At 39.5% G+C, this 23,671-nt stretch overlaps 1 protein-coding gene across 4 annotated transcripts in view; it reads right to left on the reverse strand.

Annotated features, from left to right (window-relative positions):
* The window catches only part of CDH8 (cadherin 8), a 226,884-nt gene that overhangs the window by 139,518 nt on the left and 63,695 nt on the right, over nt 1–23,671 (reverse strand). For all 4 annotated transcript variants that reach the window (XM_054078926.1, XM_054078923.1, XM_054078924.1 and 1 more), the window contains 2 exons: nt 8,803–8,893; nt 8,447–8,709 (listed from right to left, as the gene is read on the reverse strand). In XM_054078926.1, the coding sequence (XP_053934901.1) occupies nt 8,447–8,709; nt 8,803–8,893 (354 nt within the window). The remainder of the gene's footprint in view (nt 1–8,446; nt 8,710–8,802; nt 8,894–23,671) is intronic.

Raw genomic sequence — 23,671 nt, forward strand, 5'->3', positions numbered from 1 at the left:
TACTAAAATGCACCTTTTCTCACTCGGTGACAAGACCCCTATTGTATGTAAGCAGTCCTCTCAGCAAGGGAAAAGAAAACTGGATAATATGGTTTCTGGATTTAAATTAGCAGATGACAAGGGCCCTCTGTACTGCTAAGAAATATCTTTCGCTGGTTTTACCTACCACTGGGCTCCTTGCCTCCAGTGATCCTCTCTGAGTCAGTCTTTTATTTCATTCCGCTCCCTCTCATTGAGGCGATCTAACAGCACCGTGCAGCACATCAGCCTGAAAGACAAACCCTCGGCTTTGCTCCTGTTCACCAGGGTGGGTGCGTAACAGTTATTGAGCTCAGACCCTGAAACAAGAAAAGGGATTTCTTATGTTGCTCCTAATGATTCCTCCGGTTAATTCAGGAATGGCATTGATAGTCTCCAGGGAGAGCTACGCTCACTTTTTCTTAGCTGCTGGCACGAATGCTGTAAAATAAGGGCTTTGAAAAAAATTCTGGAAGGGGAATCTTTACGCTAACTGAGAGCCCCCAGGAAACAGGAAAGTTATATATTACTCTATATCACTACAGGTGTTCCTCAGGGATAACCAAGAGGCAACTCAGATACATAAATATTTGCTTGAATATCTTTAGGAGAATTATCTTCATTTATTTTCAATGGCACATGCTCCACACACTGCTTTCAAAGACTAGTTACCTTTAAATACTGCCTAAAACGCTTATTGCAGCAAATTATTTCTGTAATGAAGTTGAGGGCTTCACATCCAGATTAAGTTTCATAGCATCAAAATCCCTAGCTTTGTCCAAAAAACCTACTGAAAACCAAACAATTCCATAGCATCAAAATTCCTGGCTTTGTCCAAAGAAAACCACTGAAAAACAAACAAAAGACCCTCAGCTATGAAGTCCTTGGTCTGTCGCACGACACAAGTTATGTCTTCCTTTTTCTTCTTTTGCTCGACTAGTACAGGGAAAACCCTCAACTTTTAAAACAACTTTCAAGAAACAAAATTTATACAAACTCTTAACACTCAAACACTCAAACTAATCTTTCTTGTGATTACTCTGAATGGCTAAAAAAAGATCCTAAAAAGACAAAGCTATCCACTAGCCGAGAAGCCAACCTGCCTCAGATGTAATTCAGTTTATGAGGTATCACCCACATCAGCTCCAGAGGTCTTACTGGAAGCCTTCAGACATTAAAGGAATTAACTCCAAAGAATTTCTTACTTTAATAAAAAATTATCTTTCAGGTTTTCATTACATGAAGCTTTGGCAAACTGAAGAACATCACGTCAGGACCCAACATGATGAGACCTTTTAACAACTTGAAAGGGATCCTAAAGGAAAGATGGGGAGGAGGCTCTTGATCAGAGAGTGATGGGGTAGGATAAGGAGAAGGGTTTTCAGCTGAATGAGCAGCGATTGAGATGACATCTTAGGAAGAAATGTTTTGCTGTGAGGGTGGTGAGGCCCCGGCCCAGGCTGCCCAGAGCAGTGGTGGCTGCCCCATCCCTGGAGGGGTTCAAGGCCAGGTTGGATGGGGCTGGAGCTCCAGATCCAGTGGGAGGTGTCCCTGCCCGTGGCAGGGGGTGGAACTGGATAGGCTTTAAGGTTCCTTCTAACTCGAACCATTCTATGATTCAATGCAAACAATACATACACTTACTTTACTGTGAAATATATTTTGTGACTTTTGGGAAGTCACTACTATGTGATAGTTTCTCAGGGCCCTACAGGAAATATGTTTATCAAGTTCAGAAAGGACAAAGTTTTAGCAAAAAGCCACCATCACAACTGGCACTAATTGGTAGTTAAATTGACAACTGGAACTGAAGCATCCTGACAGCACCAGAGGTGGGCCCTACAGGTAGAAATTGAAAACCATTTACTAAAGCAATGTTGGAAAGACTAAACGATTATAAGGCATCTGCAGAATATCATGTGGAAGGCTCTACTTAATTTTTCATACTGTCACTTCAGCATTTTGCATACATACTTAGAAAACATTTCAATTAATTGAGAGAAAGAGAAAGTGTTTTGATCAATATATTGAACAAAAGTACACAAGCTTCTAATTCTTCACAAACAAAACAAAATACTCAACACTAGCTACTTTTTCTCAGAAGAATAGAGATCTTTCTGGCTTTAGAAAAACACAGAGTAAGCATATCCACCATTATTTAAAACAAAACAAACCGAGAACCAAGCTAACCAAGCCAACCTCCAAATGAAAAACCAAATAAAAACCCCAACCCAACTCTTTGAGCTTATTCTGCACTTATTGCCTGTAAAGTCTAAAATTAAAGATGGGAATCACATCAGAGGGGTGTGATTCAAATTGTGTTCATATCGTGCCCCCCAGTTAGAGATGAGAGAGCATGAAAGTGTTCAACCTCACTCAGTGATACTCCCAGAAATACAGAGAAATGAGATTTTAGAGTCTGGAGACACGTCCTGTTGGTTAACTCCAAAAGAAATCAGTCAAATGTTTTTATGCGGTATTAGAAAATGTAGATGCTGTTGGCTCGCTTCAGTCCAACTGACCTTGTTTAAATTCAGACTTTGGAAGAAGAAATTTCTTGAAACAAATGAAATCTGTGCAGATTCAGGAATACTAGTTTAAAAGCCACTGCTTTTATCAGACTTCTATAAAATGTTGTATACCATGTTTATTGTCTTTACAGCAATATTTAGTCAAGAAGAGTTTTTCTCAGATCTAGTTATACCCTTGCTTACTAAGCTGATTTAGACCGTATAAACTGGAGCATTCGATGAAGCACACAGTCATCTCTTCCCCTTCAGAAACGCACAAAAGGCAGGGGGGATTATATTTTCCATAAAGAATACAGTAGCAAAATAAATGATACATTTCAGCTTCTGGGAGTTTATTAGACATAAGTAGGAAAATTAGTGTATAATTATGGTTGCAAAACACAAACAAAAAACTAGGGCTGGGAAAGCAACGCTGACTTTGCAGCACTTGACATACTGACTATTTTATGGCAAGTATTTAAATTGTAGACAGCACAACATACACGCGTACAGAAGAAGGAAAAGAGGAGAATGTATATAATAAGTTGTCCTAATACAAACTTTAACAATGCATTAATGTAGGACCATGTTATGAAACCTGTGCTAGGGCTGTACTACACCTACATGTCACTGTAATTTCTTATATTCCGGGAAACCACATGTAATTCACCCTTGAAGTAATGAAAGCCTTAGTTACATACACTTCTGGTTTGCAACACTTGAGTACAACAGTATTTTCAGAATCAGGAGCTCAATGCAGGGCTAGGAAGGGAAACATATGGAAAGAACTTGTTTAATTAAAACCTTGTTTACTTTGCATATATACGTCCCTTGTACTTCAACAGAACTGTTTATAATTTTAAACAAGTAAGATTTTTACCATTTCCTTGTTAAGAGATAAAATGTATGTTGGCAATGAAATCAAAGATTGCATAAAGTATGTATAATGTAGAACATACAGCTTGGAGCTATTTATAAGTGCTCTCTGCATTTCCAGGTTCGGTTTTTACAGTAGCGCAGCCTGAAGCACTTAACTGTGCAAATATGATGTCTCTCTACTGCTCCTCCTACAGGAAAATGATTTCTCCTCTGAAGGTCTGAACCTCAGTGCCATACATCAAGGGAAAAATCTCCATTGCTCCAAAAAGCAAAAGCTGCCTCGCTCCCTCATCCTACAAGCCATACCAAAAAGATTTGCATTTAACAGCGTGAACAGAGACTTTCAGCATATGTCAGAAGCAAGGAGAGAAAAACTCTACGGTCACAGATTAAAAATGCCTACCTGAGACTCCACTGCACTAAAGAGCTCACCTGGGCATCTTCTTCCCGAGTCCCACCAACTCTGCCTGGTTTCTGTCATCAAATCATACAGTGGCTTGGTTGGAAGGGACATAAAAGCCCATCTAGTTCCAACCAACCCCCTGCCATGGGCAGGGACACCTCCCACTGGATCAGGTTGCTCAAAGCATCATCCAACCTGGCCTCCCCTGCCCAGGCTTTTCCGAGCCACTTCTCAAGAGTGACACAACTCTTGAATCAACTGCAGGCCACAGATGTGATGTAGCACACCGGTGCTGCCTCGCCTTGGCCAGCATCTCTCATTCTCACATCACAGAGACTGAGCGCAAAACATGCAATGTATTATGGCTATGAGACTGGAAACGGGAAAATTAAAAAAGCCCGAGGAAGGTTCTTGGAGAACCTGAGGAGTGCTGCCAGAGGAGTGATCACGCAGGAGCAGCACCCATCTGACTGACTATTAGCGGGATTTTGTGTCCAGAAGGAACTGCTGATTCCTTTAGCAGTGAAAGAATCAGTAGGGAATATAAAAATTAAATGTAAAAATTACTTTTGTCACCTTTGTTCTCCCTATTGTTCTCTCCATGCACCGTACTCACAAATGGCAACTGTTAACACATGAACTGTCCCAGGTTTTTTGATTAAAAACCTCTACTAAACCAGATCCTATCCCATTTAAAACATCACAAACAATGCACTTTCCATAAACCAACGGCTATGATTTCATACCCAAACCCTCGCTCCCTAATGCTTTTTAACTCTATTATCTGTTGCGCTGTGAATTTGGCAGCTGTCTCCTGTGGAAGAACAGTGGCATCGTCTCCACTGCAGATTTCACAGCACATTGGCCATGGTGCTGTAAAGGCATGCAGAGGAGACTGAGAAAATGCAGCAGTGGATATCACAGAAAAGTTCAGCCTAACTAATCAAGTCCACCGGGACAGCACGCAGTGTCGCAAGACGTATCGCTCTACACTTGAACGAGGCTGTCAGCCACTGGGAGGGCTGCAAACTGCTGACAGCAATGTGCACCGTATGGAGTCTGCTAAAGGAGATGCAGCAGCTTTGTTAAATATCTACCTGTTTCTATGGATGAAGAGAAAAAAATAAACTAAGTAGGAAAGGGCATTTGTACATCTATCTTTCTGTACTGCGTTGCTGTGAGCAAAACCAAACTCATTTGAAGTACGTCACATGGACATGAAAAAGGTTACTTCGGAGGTGTCTCAAAACACATCTATACATTTCTACGTACAGTTCAAAATAATATGGAATTTATTATACTACCATGTGTCAAAAAAATGCAATATTAACACAGGCAAAAAGGAAAAACTACAATGTTTGTGGCGTTTCATAGAGAAAGCTCGTGAATTCAGAAGTCACCCTAAGACAGAAGCATTCATACACTTTTACAGCTGTGTGAACTCAAGTAAACCTGCTTACTTTAAGTTCAAGCTTGATCCTACTGAATATAATGATGAAAATTGACATTTGAAATGAGTGTTGTTCAAATTTATTGGAAGAAGTTCAAGAAGGAAAGCAAAAGATTTTCTCCTGCCCTCTACTCAAGCCATTGAAGAAAACTGCTATGCTTTAAGAAAGAAGTCACATTAAATCCTCCTATTAGTTTCACACCAGATTCTTTCATTTATTAGAGCAAATACATTGGGAATGCATTTATTAATACATATTCATGCAGAACAGCAAGGAATAAGTAACTTTGAAGAGTGTGCAGTTGTATTGCAACAGCTAAAATTTTGAAAAAGGGTCTTTATGCCTAGAAACTGTTTCTCCTGGAAAAACTAAGCAGCCTAACAAAAGATATTACCTGTCTTTGTAAATCTTCTCCCATGAAACTTTCCCTGCACTTCAGAAATTTTCGTATGAGATCTTTTTAAATGGCAGAATGAATGCATAATTATATTCAGGGTTTTCTTTTAAAGTTATTTGTATTCTGTTTATATTTGTAATAATTAATCTCAATTTTCAGTTTTATTTTTCTGAGACGCATTTCAATTCAATCAGAATCAAATGCTTCTGCTCAGCGCCTTTCCACGCACTGACATGTAAAACACGACTGAAGTATCAGTATTATTTGGAGCAGCACTTAAAAGCTGAATTTTAGCTGTCAAATGATAAATTTGTTTGGACATTATACTTCGAACATTTAAAAAGGACATACAAGCCACACTGCCTCTGTCATGGCACAAAAGCACATCTCTGTCCAGAAAATGCAGCAAATAGGTGGCACACTCGTCTGGTATCCTACTATTAATTCTGCTGTTGGTATCCCAATGTTAAGCCTCTCTCCACAACGTTAAGCCTCTCCACATTAATTCACTACATCATATTTTACAGATTGCCCTTCATTCAAAGTCTGGCAATGTAAAAAAGATGAAGAAAATCAAGGTAAGCCATGGGGCAGAAAAACAGTTGATAAAGAAAGCCACACAATGAAGGAGGTGCCCTAAGTGTGCAAATCCTTTGGCGGGGGGCAAATCCTATGGCATGGGTCAAAGCTGGAAGGCAGGAGGAAGAATATAAGTAGAAAACAGATGAGGAGGAACCAGGCGTAGCGAGTTCTGAAAAGGATAAGAAACCAATGAGGGTGACGGAGGACAAGCCACAGCCCAGCTTCATGGAGAGGGAGAGCATTTTGCTTGTGACATTCTGTACATCTTTAGGTTTGGGGAAGAAGGACTGCCAAGAGCTATAATTGAGGGAGTTGCTGCTTTATAGTCAGGAAGGATTATGAGCAGCTCTGAAAATGTGAGTACCTCTGCTCCCACTGACTACAGCAGAGTTTGAAAGCACCCACACTACTCATAAAACACAGGAAGAAAAATAAGTCTGATATAGCTCATTTATCTGGAAAGAGTGAGGAAATACAGACAAGAATTATTAGAATATTTTAAGACACTTTCATGAGTAAATCAAGAATTTCTTCCCATAGGAGCAAATTTCACTTTTTGCTTGTTTCCATCTATATCATGCAGTGTTTTAATTCTGCAGTCACAACAAACAGATTATCACAGCATCTGAGAGTAGTTAATCCTATTCAAAATGCCAGGAAAAGATGGGATAAGGTCCTTACAGTTCTGACTTAGTTTAACCCATTCACTTCTGTTCACCAATTACTTGGAACAATTCAGGATACTATATTAACCAATTCCCATAATACTGTAGAAGTATTAAAATATTAATACTTGTAGAAATATTACGGTCTGAAAATCAAAGTACTACAAGGTACAAACTCAGGATTCCCCCCAGCTACTCAGAAGCAAATCAAAATAATTTTAAAATCTTGACCAAAATAGTCTAAAAAGAACGGGTTGCATAAAATACTTCAAGATCCGAAATAAGCATATTATTATTACTCTGATATTGAGATAGGTTACTAACCACAGAAAAAACAAATAAAACCAGATATAATATACTTGAAATAAATGTAAATTAACACAGCGCTCAAAAGTCACTGGATAAAAAGCTCATTATACCTTCTGACCCTAAATTTTGACTGGAAAGTGGCCATACTAGGGAAACCTCAGGGATGGACTTGATCTGCATTCTCTTCAATAACAGATATAGCTACTGACTATCCCTGTATTACACAATATGCTACTAATTTACTCAGAAAATTTCCAAAATTATCCTGAAATTAACTGATATCCATCATTTCTGTGCTCTAGATTTTTTGCTCAATTTCCATAGCCAGGTAAGATGACAATAACGTACCTGATTATTCAAAGGGAACTGAACCTTAGTGATAAACAACCAAGGTATTTATAACCGCTTTGTATAGGCCAAACATGCATTTAGGGACACAGAGTTCTTTTCCAAGAATAATTCTAAAGATAATTCATTCCTCATGAATGCAGATGGCCCATGATCTCTTTTCAGAGAAAGTGCAAGGCTGATTCACTGACTGGGGGTAATACACTGAGCTACAGAATAAGCTAATGCATGCCAACAGTCAAGGGTTTAAGGCAACAGGCAAGCTAGGACACACAAAAAAACATGATATTTTTTCTTGTGTTATCTTCCCAACTTGAAAGTTAATCACAAAATCTGTGGCAACATTATTATTTCAAAAATGTGCACATCAGAACCTCCTGATAAACCAGTCCCTTGTCATTTGCTGTACAGACCACACTTCCCTGTTTGGTTTTGGTTTTAAAAATTCTCAGAGCATAAATAACTTCTGTGTAATCAGGTTGGAGATAGCAAATGACCTTTTTGAATGACTGAACAGGAACACATCTTGAGTGAATAAGAACAAATGACAAAAAGCTGCTTTAGTGAAAATCTTCGGCTGACAGAGGTGAAGAGTGGTGACTAACGATATTAAATAAAGGATGTGTACGTGCTTGTGTGCTTTTGTCAAAAGGAAAATGGAATATGCATAATTTTGTTGTAAAGAGCAGGTTAACTAACCAGGAAAACGTCTTCTTAAAATGAAGTACATTTAAAGAACAAATGCATGGATATTAGAAAAAAAATTCAGAATAACAGAGCACCTCATGCTTGAATTTCTTAGAAGGGACTGAATGACTGAAGACCTTGACATGCTATACATTTAGACACCCAGAGAGAAAAAAAAAACCAACATCTTGCCTTACCCGGCCAACTAGTATTGGTTCAGGTCCAGAAAATTCTTCCAATACGAACATTTGATTCCAAACCCAGCCTCTCTTGGAACGGTTCAAAACTCTTTGTTCTTCACTTAGCCTTTTTAGTCCTGTACTGGATCCACTTGGTAGTACTTGAGATTGATTCATTGGAGCCATATAAATGGAAGGAAGGACAGTAATCCATAATATTATTAATGGAGTCCATGTATCCATAAGCATTTCCGTTAGTCTTTCTGGCATTGTACCACAAGCTACGCAAATCACCACAGAAATGAAATTATTATTTTGCTTTCCTCCAGACTGTAGCAATCCAATTCATCATGCAGTACAGAACATTTACTTACAGCTCCTCCATGTGTTTACAGCACAGTCAACGTAAAAATAGCTTAGATGATAAAAACATGATCCACTGAGTTTTCCAGTCATTAAAGATTCCTGATGGGGGAAAAAAAAAATGATCAAATTAGTGACTAAATAGCTTGGGAAGGCATTCTGAAAGATCCTTCTACTATCACATCTTAAACAAGCCACATTAGATATAAAATTTGTAGTACGTAATACTAGTGCACATTAAATGAGGTAAAAAAATAAATAAAGTGATTCTGAGAATTCCTTCATTGCTTGAAATAGTAAGAGAAGACCCAAATAAATGATTACACACACTCAGGAAACATTTCACTTGCAGTTTGTCTTAGGGTCTGAAGAAGCTCATGGTCTTCCTGCTAGCTTGTACTTTTTATGTAGTTAACTATAAATACTTAGCATGTCAAATAATAAAAGTCAAACAAAATAATGTTCTTGTATACAGATTGACTGTGCTTTCCTCCACAATAAAAAATGAAATTGCTTCTAGGAAGTGTACAAGGCCCCAGCAGTACGTTCTCATTTGAGTAATCATCTGGCTGCAGCAGCACACGGCTCAGCAAAACCTCCCCAGCCCAGCAGAGGAAGAGGACTGGTGAGTCTGCTGTCGAACCCATGATCCTTAAACCAGATCACTCCTAGAATCTAAGTAAGCTCATTTATGCACAACAAGACTCCCAGTGTCTCTCTCACTTTCCGAGAAAACACACAGTCAGATTTTATTTCAAAGATATTTTCCTTGAAGGACACTTGAGAGCATTTTCATAGAATCATGGACTCGTAGAACAGTTTGGGTTGGAAGGGGCCCTAAAGCCCATCCAGTTCCACCCCCTGCCATGGGCAGGGACACCTCCCACTGGATCAGGGGCTCCAAGCCCCATCCAACCTGGCCTGGAACCCCTCCAGGGATGGGGCAGCCATGAGTTCTCTGGGCAACCTGGGCCAGGGCCTCCCCACCCTCACAGCAAAACATTTCTGCCTGAGATCTCATCTCAGTCTCCTCTCTTTCAGCTGAAAACCCTTCTCCTCATCCTATCCCTGCACTCCTTGATGAAGACCCCCTCCCCAGCTCTCCTGTAGGCCCTCTTTAAGCACTGGAAGGCTGCTTTAAGGTCTCCCAGAGCCTTCTCTTCTCCTGGTTTGCCTTTCTTTCCCCACCCACCCTTTCTTCTTTAGAAGTGCACATCGAGTTCCCTCTCGGTGTAAATATTCCTTGAAATGGATAAGTCAGTCAACACAGTAGTGGTTGCTACTGCCCCAGTGACTGGCAAAACCTGACCTGCAGCCACGGATCACTTCGAAGGACAGATGGCACATGAGGAAGACATGTGTTCCAGCTACTCTAATGAGGCCAGAGTGCTGTAGAAAGACTCCTGAGACCTCTTCATTGACCAATTCATAGCCAAACAATCTCATGGGAAATCACCATACACACGACAGGTGTCTACTTTTAAGCTTACACTCTGTCTTAGGCCGGTTTGTTCCCACTTTAAACTGACTTCCTAGTGTTGCATGTCCATGAAAATCTTGAGGTCTTGGGTTTTTTTTTTTTTTCTGAAGGGGTGGGTTTGGCTTTTTTCTTTAAATTCATACGTGCTCACGGAAGCAAAAGTTAGTTGTTATTTTAAAGACAAACAACTTAAAAAGTAATTATTTTTTTTTAAATCTTCAGTAATTGCCAAACCAACTGTGAAATCTGTTGCATGAAAACCTGAAACTGTGAGAAACTTGTCTTGTTAAAATGGGAGAAGAGCTGTTATCAAACTGAAACTCAGTATCTCAAATAGCACAGAAGAATGGTAAGCTAATAGTGCAGTGCTTTGACAATGCATCAAGAATGCGGTGAATACCATTACAGAGGTAACTGCGCGGCTTAGAAACATCTTTAGGCTTCATTGCCGACAGAGATGGAAAGGAAGAAATCAGAGAATACAACGTGCTCTTGGAATGAAACTTTGGGAAAAATGGGAGGGAAGCAAGGGAGGCCCTTCAATCTCTCAGCATTCTCTCGATCCCAGAAAAAGGAAAAGCATGAGGAGCAAACAATCTAATTGCTTGAGGGGAAGGGTCTGTCAATCACCCTCTGAAAACCCTCATTGGTCTAGGGAATTAAAAGGAAATTACCGCAGAAGGACGTGTTTGGTGGTAGAAGCTATCAATAGAGAGAAAGAGCCAAACTTTCAATGAAAGAAGTAAAGTTTGTTTGTATGGGATCTTCGTGCATGTGAGCGGAGTTGGGGGTGCATGCATCTGCCAGGGGACAGATGTTCGGGATGCCGTCAGTGGAGCGAGAGTTGAAATAAGAGGAAAAATAGAACCCCTATAAAACAGAGTAATAAACATCACCTTCAAACAACATCCAGGATTAAATTCAAAACTGTGGGCACAAACTGAAAACCCAACTTGAGAGCCCTTTTCTGTAGCTGAGAGTTTTCAGTGTTTATTTCAAAGTGATTTTTAACCCAGAAATAGGGCCCCATCAGAAGCAAAACAGTACATTACAACTTTGTAATTAAGAAAGCCTTAAAAAGAACTCCAGTGGGCCACGACTGACTTTCCTACTCTCCCAGTACAAACTGGTATAGATCTTTTTACTTACAGGACCAAATAATAAAAAAGCAAAGCACTCCTTTTCATGAAAAAGCTTTCTGAAAATGATTCCTAATTAATCTACACAAGCTGCCTTCTAGAAGAGATGAAATAAATGAGATAAAACAATATGATGCTCACAGAAACATTTTTGTTTGAAGAAAGAACAGGATATTTGTTTTTCAGCCTGCCATTCTGAATCCTTGGCAAGCATTAAGTTCATTTCAGTGCATCCCTCCTCAGTTCCTCCCCCAGACTTCCTGGCTGTTACTCTTCACTTACTCCCATCAAATTTATCCACTAGCACTAATGCTTAAGATTCACTATCACTGGACCGTTCTCACAGTAGCTCCCTATTCAGCTATACCTTAAGGCAATAAGAGTCAGAAGCACACCAAAAGTATTAGTAATGCACAGACCATGTCACTAAGCTGAACGCAATGAAATAACCCCATGAAGAGTACAGTTACACAAGCCCAGTGAACACAAAACTGAGAGATCCTCAAGTACTGACAGGAAAATCTTAGGCAGCGTAGGGTAAAGAAAAAATCTTTTACATGTATTAGTGTACTACAGGGGAATACAAGCAGTGTGTAACGGCAGAGCTGGATAAACCTCCCTACAGTTCAACCTAGACTGCTGGAGCCTGTTGAGATTTATTTGAGAAACAGACTCTCATTTTGGATTCACTGCTCTATCAGTGAATCGTGGCATTTACTTTGTGCAATGCATGGAGATTGTACTGTCCCCAGATTTCTTTACTAAAGTTGGAAATGAATTTTATTCTCCGTTCTTGAGAGCAGAATATGATGTATGTGGTTGGGAGCTGATGGAATGCATTCTTAAATACGTGGCCCTGAGATTTTCATATTGGCTAGTAGGAAGATCAAGAAACGTCTGGTAGTTAAATTCATAGAATCATAGAATGGTGTGGGTTGGAAGGGACCGTTACAGGTCATTTAGTCTACCCCTGCTGTGGTGAGCAGGGACATCTTCAGCTGGGTTGATACATTATAAACCTCTGGATTAAAGGGGGAACTGATATGACTACTGATTAGGCTCCTGTAACGATTTTACAAAGCCACACATAAAGGGAGATGTGGCAGTCAGGGGAGAAGAGCAGGTGAGGCACAGTGGCACTGTCCCTTCTTACATTACTCCAGAGCCTAAAAAAGTGGTGACTATGGAATGACAGCAATATTATTCCAGGGAACGCTGAACTACCTTTTGCTAAGCATTGAGAAGAGGAGAAGCACACAACCTTTGAAGAGCATAGTTCCACCTTCATAAAGATTTTGTTGGTACTGATAAAAACATAATTTTCACTTTGAATTTCCACATATTCCAATGGCTCTGGCCTGTTTTCTTTAACAAAACTTCACTGTTCTTTTAAGTGGTGTGCACGATCGGTATAGTGCACGATATATACAACTATAGATACAATTCTAACCCAGCCAAGCTGTTTATAAAACATTAAAAAGGGGAAATTGATACTAAAAATATAAAGAATTCATTTAATGTAGCAAATAGACAAACGATGTGACAAACTGTCAGTAGCAGAGATTCAAAACACTGTCTTCTGTTTCAAAAATCTATGACTGTATTCATAAATCTGATTATCCACGCACAACCTACAGAGAAACCCAGATAAAGCTGAGTGGTTTGTTTTCCTACTGTATGTGCTGACATAGTTTTAGGAAAACATTATTGTCTTATCAGGAACACCGAGCATCTTGGAGCGCTACTTGTACAACTCTAGGCCATAGAGTGCTTAAGTTTTATACAAGTGCAACATAAAAAGTGATTACAACGAAGTAGAAGTTTATAACCTAACACTAGAACATAACTAGCATACCACCTTCAGAAATTAATGGAATATACATTGCAACCTCTTTTAGAACTCGACTCTATGTAGGTTACTTGGATGAGTCAATTGCCTGCATAAGAGTAGAGTCAGACACACTGACAGTTCTCATTCTCTCTGGAGTGGTGGAAGGCTTTATGATGGTTGGCATCTCTGATAGAATTAATTTCACTACAATTATTTTAGAATCATCTTGCAGCTTTAAAAGGTGAACACTGGAATGCAGCAGATTTGGTAAAAAGATTAATAAAGTCAATAGAGGTAGTTTAATATATAAACTTCTTATTGAAAAAGAAACAAAGTAATATCATAAAAAGCTTTAAAAAAATCAATTTATTTTCAGGTTTTAAACCACAGAATATCTATCTGGCCAAGTGAACCACTTTATTACAATGCTAGTGCATTGATTTACACCGTGACCTTAGTATAAAACATTTTAGAGCCACTCTAGTGCTTCTTCACAGAAGAGCAGGAGGGCTGTCTTAAAAATTGCCATGAAGTTTTTTTCTTTATTTCATTCTGCATTTACCTTATCATGAGTAGTGATAATATGCAGCAGCGAAGCCCTTTGACCTCACTATTTCATTAGGGTGGATTTTATGAGTTCCTAAACAACTGTTACGAAGGTAAAAAAAACTTGAAGTACTGGTTTATTTAAATAAGATACAGTAGAAATGCCAGACAAATGTTGGTGATCTCTGCCTAACACAGGTTTTTGGCAGAATTTTCGGGTTCTTTTCTATTTTGGACATTAAATTACCCCTTCAGCACATACTCAGACGACTGATATCAAACAATACGAGGAGATAAGTGATACATGAAGGCAACAGAGTTCTAGTAAAAAAATGGTTTAGAGACCTTTATGCATCATCTCCACCTTTGATGCTAATTCAATATAAGCAAATCCACATTACAATACAAGCAGCCTCAAATAATTGATGAGAGGCGCTCAGGTACCGATCACCTAAAAAGTTCCAGCCAGCACTGCGTGACAGCAGGCAGACAGCACCCTTCCTCCGGAGCCTCGAAATTCCATCCGACCCACGTGAGCTTTCATGTCCAGAGAAGGAATTTAATTTAATTTCTGACAGAAATAAGTATCTTTATTCCCACACAATGGAGCTGTGGGCAATAGTTTTAATACAGGTTGGGAGACTAAACCAGGAAGGTTAATCGGGCTTCCTTGGCAAAAATTTACATCTTGTGACTTTCTTTATCTGAAATTCATTAAGAAACAATGAGTCTCTCTTTACACTACTGCAGGTTTCCCACAGCTCATGATTAGGTATGGTATTTCCCATGTCAATAGGTCTGCAAATTTGGAATCCTTTTTGACAGCCAATACACAGCTATAGCTATTTTGTACTTTAGTTGTACTTTAGTTTTTGTTAACATCCAAACAAATGGCTTTTATTGTTCAAATTACTATGTTTTTTAACCTCTGACCATTTCTCTCCTTCCTCTTTTTCTTGTCCCCACAGTAACTAGAGAATCTTCTGGGGAGTTTTTTGGCTTCACACTGTTCTTCCTATTCCTTAATCTTTTTAGGTTTACCTTTACTACTGCAGGTATCGGCCACACTAATACTTATGTTTCCTAGTCCCGTTTCTCAAGAATTCAGGCGGGGTCCTCTTTTATCAATAGCAACAACGTGATGCAAAGCCTTCCCACTAGGGGAAGCACAATTATCTTTCCTCCATTGATCGCCTTTTGGCAGCACAGGAGAAAGCGCCTTACGTTTTCAATAATAAAAATGTAAGACCTTAGCGCTTGTTAGCCCTCCGGTCTCACTTGCAGGAATAATTCTTATTTCTTAAGAGAGCTGTAGTAAGCATTCTAATTTGCCATTAAAGCAGAACAAACCCAGAGTCTATTAGAATAGAATTGTCAAGACACCATAACCAACAAATAATCATGTCACCCTTGCTTGCATAACTTTGCTACCTACTCATCCTGTTCCCAGTACAGATCCATTACATTGTACTTGAACTTGATTTTAAATTACCTTGGTTAAGGCAGCATGCTTATCTTTCCGCTGCAAAGGAATGAGCACTACTTGCCATAAATAATAACAATTATTCCTCAGTGGATTACTTGTTTGTGTAACGATTACTCATGTATCACCCAAAAAAAATAAAATTAAAAAGCAATTCCCCACCTTAAAGCGAGATGCAGAGGGACTGAGGCTGTAATCAGAGATGCTACTATAGCAGTAGATAAGATCATGCTTTCACCACCCACCGCCAAGTGCCACTTGTGTGCCCTGGCTAGACTTTACTGCCTCTCTTATCTACCAGCGTAACTGTCTGTGCAGTCACTCCCTAACCCAGTTCTGTCAAAATGATCTTGTTAACTTAAACGCTTTTAATAGTAAGGTGTTTTTTAAACCAAATCATTTTGACAGAGCTGGGTTAGGCCATTGCTCACGCTATTCTTCCACCAAGAGTAATTCCAATTTCAGAGCTTCTTGCCCACCCCCCAACATGCCAGCTGCACGTATCCAATAATTCTTCTCCATTCCCCTTCCTTCCTTCGTGTGGGTTACTATCCCTGCAGTTGTGCTATTTGCAAGGCAACACTGAAAGGCAGATCAGTGAAACGTGGGTCTAAACAACAAAACTGCAACAACCCTGTTTCCAGAAGTCTTCTCCTGCAAGTTCCTAACGTAGATCTTTGCACCGCTCTGGTTTACAGCATGGCCACACCAGCAAGATGTTCAGTTGCATCAGCACGACTGAAGAGCCTATAAACTACAGGACAGCAACAGAAAGTTTTGTAAACAGCTGTGCTGCCAAAAACCATAAGAAGTTTGACTGCGTGCTTTAGAGAGCAGTCAGACAAACAGCTGAATCAACCAAACCGAGCAGAAGAAAACTTCTGGAAAAGAGGAGAGAATAAGCAACAAGGGACAATGAAAGTACTTAAATCCAACTCTGATGGATTCCTAGTATATAATCACGGCAATCTGATGCAGCTCTGTTCATGGATGCTGGCAGATCTTAGGAATGGAAACCGCTCTCACCGTCTCAGCTGCAAGCCAGGCAGCAGTCAGATGTGCTCTTGTGAGGCAGTCTCCATCGGGAGGAGAATTCCCAGTCATCCTGGCCGCAAGCAGCACACCCCACCACACAGTGGAGAGGGGCTGGAAGCGGCAGTGAGCCAACAGCCAGCTATGCTCCAGGCAAAGCCCCAAATCAGTACTACTACTTTGTAGCTGCTCCGAATTTCATAGACTAACAGTGATTTTAAGGGACTGTTGTGTCACCTGGAGTTAACTGTGACACAGAAAAGCATTATCCCCACGTCCTTTCCTTTGGCCAAGCACCTGCAATTTCACCTGAAGGAAAACGAGATGGGAAATGTTATGGTCACTCTGCTGCAGACGCAGGGTGGCACACACTTGAAGTTTACTTTGTGCTGCCAAAGACGTGCAGGAGAGGATCCTGCCAATACAAGTGCAAATCAATTGCTGAAGTTTATTTCGATATATCATGTGTGGTAATTTGCTTATGACTGCTCAGGGAACGAAAGACAGCTCTTGAAAGAATTACTTACTTCAGCAACAATGGTGACAGACACCACCTTCCTCTTTCTTTTGCTCTTGGATGTTCTGTCCTACACACACAGAGTAATTCAGTGTGCAAAGATACACATTATTTTTTAAGCTTAGCCATGCATCGCTACTCTAAAGACATCTGAACAATTCTTTAGGTCATTAAGTGAGTTCTAAAACTTGTGTGTAATGCTAAGAGACTGTTCTAAGCCCAGTGCTCATCAGCCTTTGGACATGGAAACCACACACCTGCACTGAGGAAATGCAGAAATACACATGCAGGTACAGAAATGCAACAGTTCCTTCAGTACTCAGACCTTTAATTGGGAGATTTATTAACTACAATATTAACATTAGCAAAAGCGGGTTAGTTCTGTTTTAGGGGTCCATTTCAGAGGCAGAGGGAAGGAAGAGTTAGAAAGGTTTCTCTAAGATAAATTCCTCTTCCATAGTTTCCCTACTTCAACTAGGAAACACCGTGACTGGTGTTCTGAAGCAGCAATGAGGCTGCTACAGGATATAGGTCATTTTACAACCTGACTAATGCTCTGGGATAAAGAGAAAATGATATGTAGATCACACTGAAATATATCTTCTTTAATCAAAGTAATATCTTGTAACAAATCATCCCTTACTCTTCGATTGCTTAACATGGTACTTTATCGTATCTACAAAGTCTATTTAATGTCGGTGACTACCTAAATCTTTTTTTATACTTTTTGGCAAATATTTACTTTTAGGAAATCCTTTTCTAAAAACCAAAAGATTATCCTGGCCCTGTGATATTCTACTTATTGTTTAACTTCTATTGTTGTCAACAGGGGATATTACTGAGGATATTTTTGTTAGTTTTGGACAGTAAAATCGAGATGGTGCAACTTTAAAGCTGCCAGCGCTCTGATACATTTTATACAAAGCCGTCAGTCTTTCCAGAAGTGTTCACCACTTTACCAGAATGCATTAAAAAACCCACTAAGTGTGTTGTTAGCACGTCTAAACTAATTTTTCTACTTTATTATTACTTGCATTGGGTCATGCTCAGGAAATCCAGTCATGACTCCAACTGTGCTAAATATTGTATAGACACAGGACAAAGAGGCAGCATGTGCTCCAGGGTTTGCAGCTGAAGTAATATGACTTCTTTGCATTTCCTCTTCAATGAAATAAGCATCTACAATATTTTAGGGTTGGGATTTTTTTTTGCGTTGTGGATTTGACTCTTTTTTTCTCTTCGATGCTCCACCAATGTCTGTCAAAACACCAGCTCACCACACAGCTGAGCTGAGAAGCTCTCTCAAAACGAAGTCAAAAGCTGAACAACCAAGGTGGCCCAGAAACTTAAGTATGACAAAAATAGTTGCATCTGCGTAGCTTTTATTCTACAGTAAGAGGAAGATGTGAAGTAATCTTTATTTTCTACATTTCATTGATTAAAGTAATTTTCCTTTGACTAAAATAGAGCTGCGTCACACATAGATTTAACAGTTTCAGCTCATGCCAACCTCATCTCTCAAGCCGATGCTCATTTTATGAAGGTTCACAACAAGATTTGAAACCCTATATCACTTTTAAAGGCGAGAGGGGGGGAAAGACAAGTTGTGCACAACATGAAGAGAGCTCATAAAAGGGCAAACAGATCCGCCTGCGACTGAGAATTAGGTGTTAACCATGCTCTGCCTGGGGCACTGTTTATCATAAGAGTTTCAGCAGCTGGGATGTGCTTATCCTGTACTTGATGAAAAATGTTTAAATATTAATGGAGGACATAAATATCTTGCTTTCTGGGCTTCTTCTCCAGACTTTCTTGATATGAAACAGAGCTTTCATTAATGTTATTTTCTTACAGGATATTAGGTATTCTCTACATAATTAAACAAAAAATAATAATTAAGGAAAAACTCATATTTTCCTGATGTGTATTCTAGTTAGAATAAGGATACAAAGTGATGAGTGATTCTATTAAAGTCATATAATATTTCCAGCCGTGTACATAAATGTGTGTGTACAGACAAAAAAAACCTTTAACAAAGAAAAAGGTGAACATAACTGGACTTTTCTAACTAGAACCAGTACTGCTGCCATAAACGTACTCAAACTTTTTCTACTAAAACATATGAAATTAGAAATGAGGGTCTTTAAATATTCATCGTTGAAATGGATGGCAGTTTTACCATCAACTGAATAAGATTTTTGGAAAGAATTAGGGTCCTCCAGCATGAAACTTATGTCTTTTGCAGTTGCCAGGTTGAGTTTTTTGTTGTTTTTTTCTATTATTTATTTCTTTTGTGGAGTTTTTTTTAACCTGACTTCTGGGAATGCACCAAAAATAAAGCCCACAAACTAGAATACAAACCTCAATCCAAACTTCAGCAACATTAAGTTCTGATGGTCCATTACTTAAAAGGCAATCACAGCTGTTACATTAAATCCAGGAGAAAGGTTCACATCTAACATGGTTCTCAATTGCAAACCCCAGGTAAGGAATTGCGCTACCTCTGGATGCACAGTCCATTTGCATTAGTAGTTAAGAAATGCAACATAATTATTTTTAAATATGCATAATAAAATTCCATAAAAATATAAAATACACACATGTAAATTATTATTATTATTATCAGCAACTGCAAAGGAAATGGATTTCAATGGTTACCCGAGTTCCTCAAATTAGGCTGAGCATTGCTTTGCAGGAGCAAGCTACTTTGACTAAAAGTTCACCAAATTAGAATGTTGAAATTGTGAACTACTGACTGCCAAGACGTAACGTTTTGAACTCCCGCATCCAGTTGCAAAGCCCTCTGCAAGAGACTGAGAAATCCCTTTCTGACGCTGTCTACAACCAGGTACAGTAAGATGCTTCTCATAAAAGGTTTCACTTATTCAGATCCAGGACTGGTTTGCATTACTAATTCCAAATCCAAATTACCAGTCATTCTCGATTTCCAATGATTTTCACAAGACGCAATGCTCAGCACCTTAGAAAATCAAATCTACGACCATTATCATTGCAACTCATGGATAAAAGCTACTCCCATGACTAAACCGGGTAGAAATTAGCCTCTTGCTTAGAGTCAGATGCTTTAAACTCTGTCTGTTGGTTCTGAACTGGTTCAGAAGCCGTCTTCTATTTTCAGCTTAACTCATTAGATGATCAGTACCCAATGCTTTTTGGCAACAAAGTTTTTATTGATATAGGTGAAATGTCACTGTGTTGATGTTATTTACTTGGCTGACAAAATGAGAAATGTGCTGAAAAGATTTTAGAACAAAGGGGTCTATTGGGGGGGGAGGCGTGGGGAATATATATGTACACATTTGAAATCTCAGACCTTATTGGACTTTACTTTGTTCTGTTTCTATCTGCTGCTCAAATAGTTACGTACAGGAAGCTATGAAGTGAGCCACCTTTTCTATGGCAACAACACTAAGAAAAATGTTGACTTTCCATCATCTAATTTAATTCTATTGATGCAATCTTATGGCAGTCATGATGCTTAAAATGTTCCAAGCTCAAAATACCTTAGCATTTCCCTCCCACTGAAAGAATTTAGTTTCCATTACCTTCAACTCATAGTTGAAAGACTCTTATGATACAACTATAGTGTAAAGCCCACAATTGTCAGTATTAACAATATATCCAAAAGGTCAGGCTCTAATGATATTGATATGGAAAACAAAATAGAAAAAGAATACTACTAAGACATGCAATATCTTATGGTTATTTGATATGCTACAAAAATACCTATTCATGCTACATAGCGTGAGTGGTTGCTATCTATTACAGAGTATGCATAATCATCACTTAGAGATATACAGCACTAAGAGATCGAAGTACACATCCACTTCTCCTTGTTCATAAATTTAGAGGTCAGTATTTTTTCCCTGTGAGTGTCTCTCAGTTTTTGGAAATGAAATTATGTGTACGAATCAAGGGTCAAATGGGCGAGTTCCAGGCCTCTAATTTCATTTAATAAGTGGCTGAAAAAGTCCCAGCTAAAGTCTGTAGGACACTTAGGTTTTCTGAAATGAAGATTTCAAAAGATGAAATCTCCAACTGTACAAGAAGAAATAGAAAGAACACTCGGGAAGTACTTCAAGGAGTGACAGACCTAAATCTCCATCCATGACTGTGTTCTTACTTGGAACGGTTTTATACCCTGAAGAAAAGTGTACAAGTGTGTTTGTTTTTTTCCTAGAGAAGAAGATGCATCATACATTAACAGCGACAGAAATAGTGTCCAGAGATCAATTAGCTTATTTGGTAAAGGTGCAATAATGTTGGAAAAAATTGAAGACTAAAATTAACAAAGTGACTTTAAATCTGATTGTGGGACTACTTCACCCCTAACCAGCCGGTTTTGGACTTCAGTAGTAGGAATTGATGGAAATGACTAAAGTTATATTGAAAAAGCGCTGAACAACTTTGTCTAAGGAGGATTCTTCTTCACCTCATTGAGATGAAAACTTTTAAAACAAAAAGTGTAAAAGGAGTAAATGTCCTATACAGGGATACTTCTTTAGTTAAACCAGCTGCATTTGTTAAGCAGGCACACGTACTTCTTATTGATTTCTTAATATCAAGGAAAATGTCCAAAGTTAGTTTTTTGGCTAGCAACCTGCTCAGTTAACAAATTGCTCACCTGTATATAGTTCCATCCCTGAGGACACTGAAGGCCCTCAGCTTACAACTAGGCACAGAAATCAAAGTTCTTTGTAGCTGTTATGCATGTTTTAGAAAAAGAAGGGAGAGTTAATAAATAGCAAGCCTAGGCAGGAGCTAGCAGATAGCTGCGCTCATTCTGTATGAAGTAAGGTAGAACAGTAAGGCCAAACGGATGAAAACCTTAGATTAGAGTATCACACGATAATCACTTCCCTTCCTAAGGTTCTTTTATCGCAAACGTTCATACAATTCGGCCGGGAGGTGACACTACAGAGAGCTTTTGGGTTTTGATGGTATAACAGTTCATGGTGTGAAATTTGATAATTGCAGAGGTATTCAAAAATGCTAACTTCTAGCTTCTTCATCATGTTATTTAACTGGAAAAACGTACAACAGGGCAATTTTTCAGTCTTCTGAATGTATTTATTAATTATTTATCTTTACTGACAAGCCTATTGTAAAGTCTCTTCTTGTTCATAATGGTCTGGTACTGAACGTAGAGAAGGAATGTAATTCATAGGGAAGTACTGCATATTGCTTTTTATCCTTATTGCAGAGAAACTCCTAAAGAATTTCCAAAAGAGGATGACTGAAGTTAACAGGATTCTTTACGTGTAGCTTCGGTTGTTATCAGCTCTATTCTTTAATTGAAACTGAAGTGAGCAGCTGTTTGCTTCCCTTCTATTAAGACCTAACGTGGCAGATTTGAAACAATAAACAGTTAATGTTAAATGGTTCCTTACAATCAGCACCCCCCAAAAAACAGCTGGCTGAGACACCCAGAGACACAAATGATCAGCCGCTTGTGCGATCAAGTTGGTTGCTTAGAAGTATCAGCCTCTATGAAAGTTGGCCGAGTATTTCTTCCTGCTTTCAGAGAAAAGGAAGATGCAATCATTCGCATGTAACAGAGCGTGTGTTTGTGCCAGTCTGAGAGAGGGAGAGAGAAGTGAGGGTATAGAGTTTGATACCTGTTGGCAACACGAGCAGGTTTGTGTAACGCCGTTATGTGCCAGGTTGGATTGATTCCACTCTATTTAGTCTGGTACTAAATGCAAACTGAATTGAGACAGATTCAAGACACGACTGAACAGCAACGAACCACAAAGGAATTCCTGCCTACGTTAAGTGGTGTCACCTTCACGGCGGTAGGCAGTGTCTAAATAAGGATTTGAATTAATCTCTTCTCTAATATCCACAGAGAAGCTGCCATAGGCTTTCTGTGCTGAAGCTTTGCAGTGCCTGCCAGGCTCCCCAGCTGAGGACCGTATACATTGCTGATACTGTCTAGCAGGGATGCTGTCTGACAGCTCGGGGCTCCCGACTGGGATGCTGCTACCCACAGACACTGTAGCCAAGCAGAATAGAAGGACACGGTACTCCTCTGTCTTCCTCAAAGAGAAGATGAAGCGTTTAGTGGAACAGCCAGCTTCAGGGTTTGACGGACTCCCGCATTTCTTCTCCGAGAGCCTTGGCGGGGATGCAACTAAGGAGCTAAAGGGCTTCTTCCCTCTCCGAAGTTTCAGCTGGTGCATTATCTGTTTAGTCAACCAAAGACCGCGAAGGAAAACAACTTGTGGGGCAGGGCTGACTCCTGGCTAGTTATGCCTAAGGATTCATTCCCATCTCAGCTTTTAAGAGCAAGCACCGCATTTCTGGGATGCTTTTCCGTCTGGAAGTGGAAAAGGAAGCTATCCTACCATTCCTATGTATTTATTTATTTATCTGTCCAGGGGGTGCGAAGCCTTGGGAGGAGGGAAGGTGGTGATAAATCAGGGGGATTTCCCCCCCTTATGGTTCTTCCAGCCTCCTCCTCCCTCATTTACATATCTGGCTGGTGGGTGATTTTTATTCTCAGCACGAAAACTGCAATCTATTTCAATGCATGAATGCAGCCCTGCATCTATTCAACACAGGGAAATAGCCCAGAGATTTATTCTATTAAACAAAAAAAAAAAAAGAAAGAAAATGGGTTCTCCAGCCTTGGAAGCTGGAACCCTCAGTGATCCAAAGTCCTCCTGATCCTTTAAAAGGGGGAGAAGGAAAGGGAAGGAGAAAAAAAAAAAAAAACACCTCAAAATCAAAAAACACCCCCAAAAAAACAAAACAGGAGGAGAAATAGCCACACCACTACCACTCCTCCAACCAAGGGAATAAAAAATGATCCCTAACTAGCATCCCCTG

The sequence above is a fragment of the Cuculus canorus genome, chromosome 13 (genome assembly GCF_017976375.1).
Source record: "Cuculus canorus isolate bCucCan1 chromosome 13, bCucCan1.pri, whole genome shotgun sequence".
NCBI classification, from domain to species: Eukaryota; Metazoa; Chordata; class Aves; order Cuculiformes; family Cuculidae; genus Cuculus; species Cuculus canorus.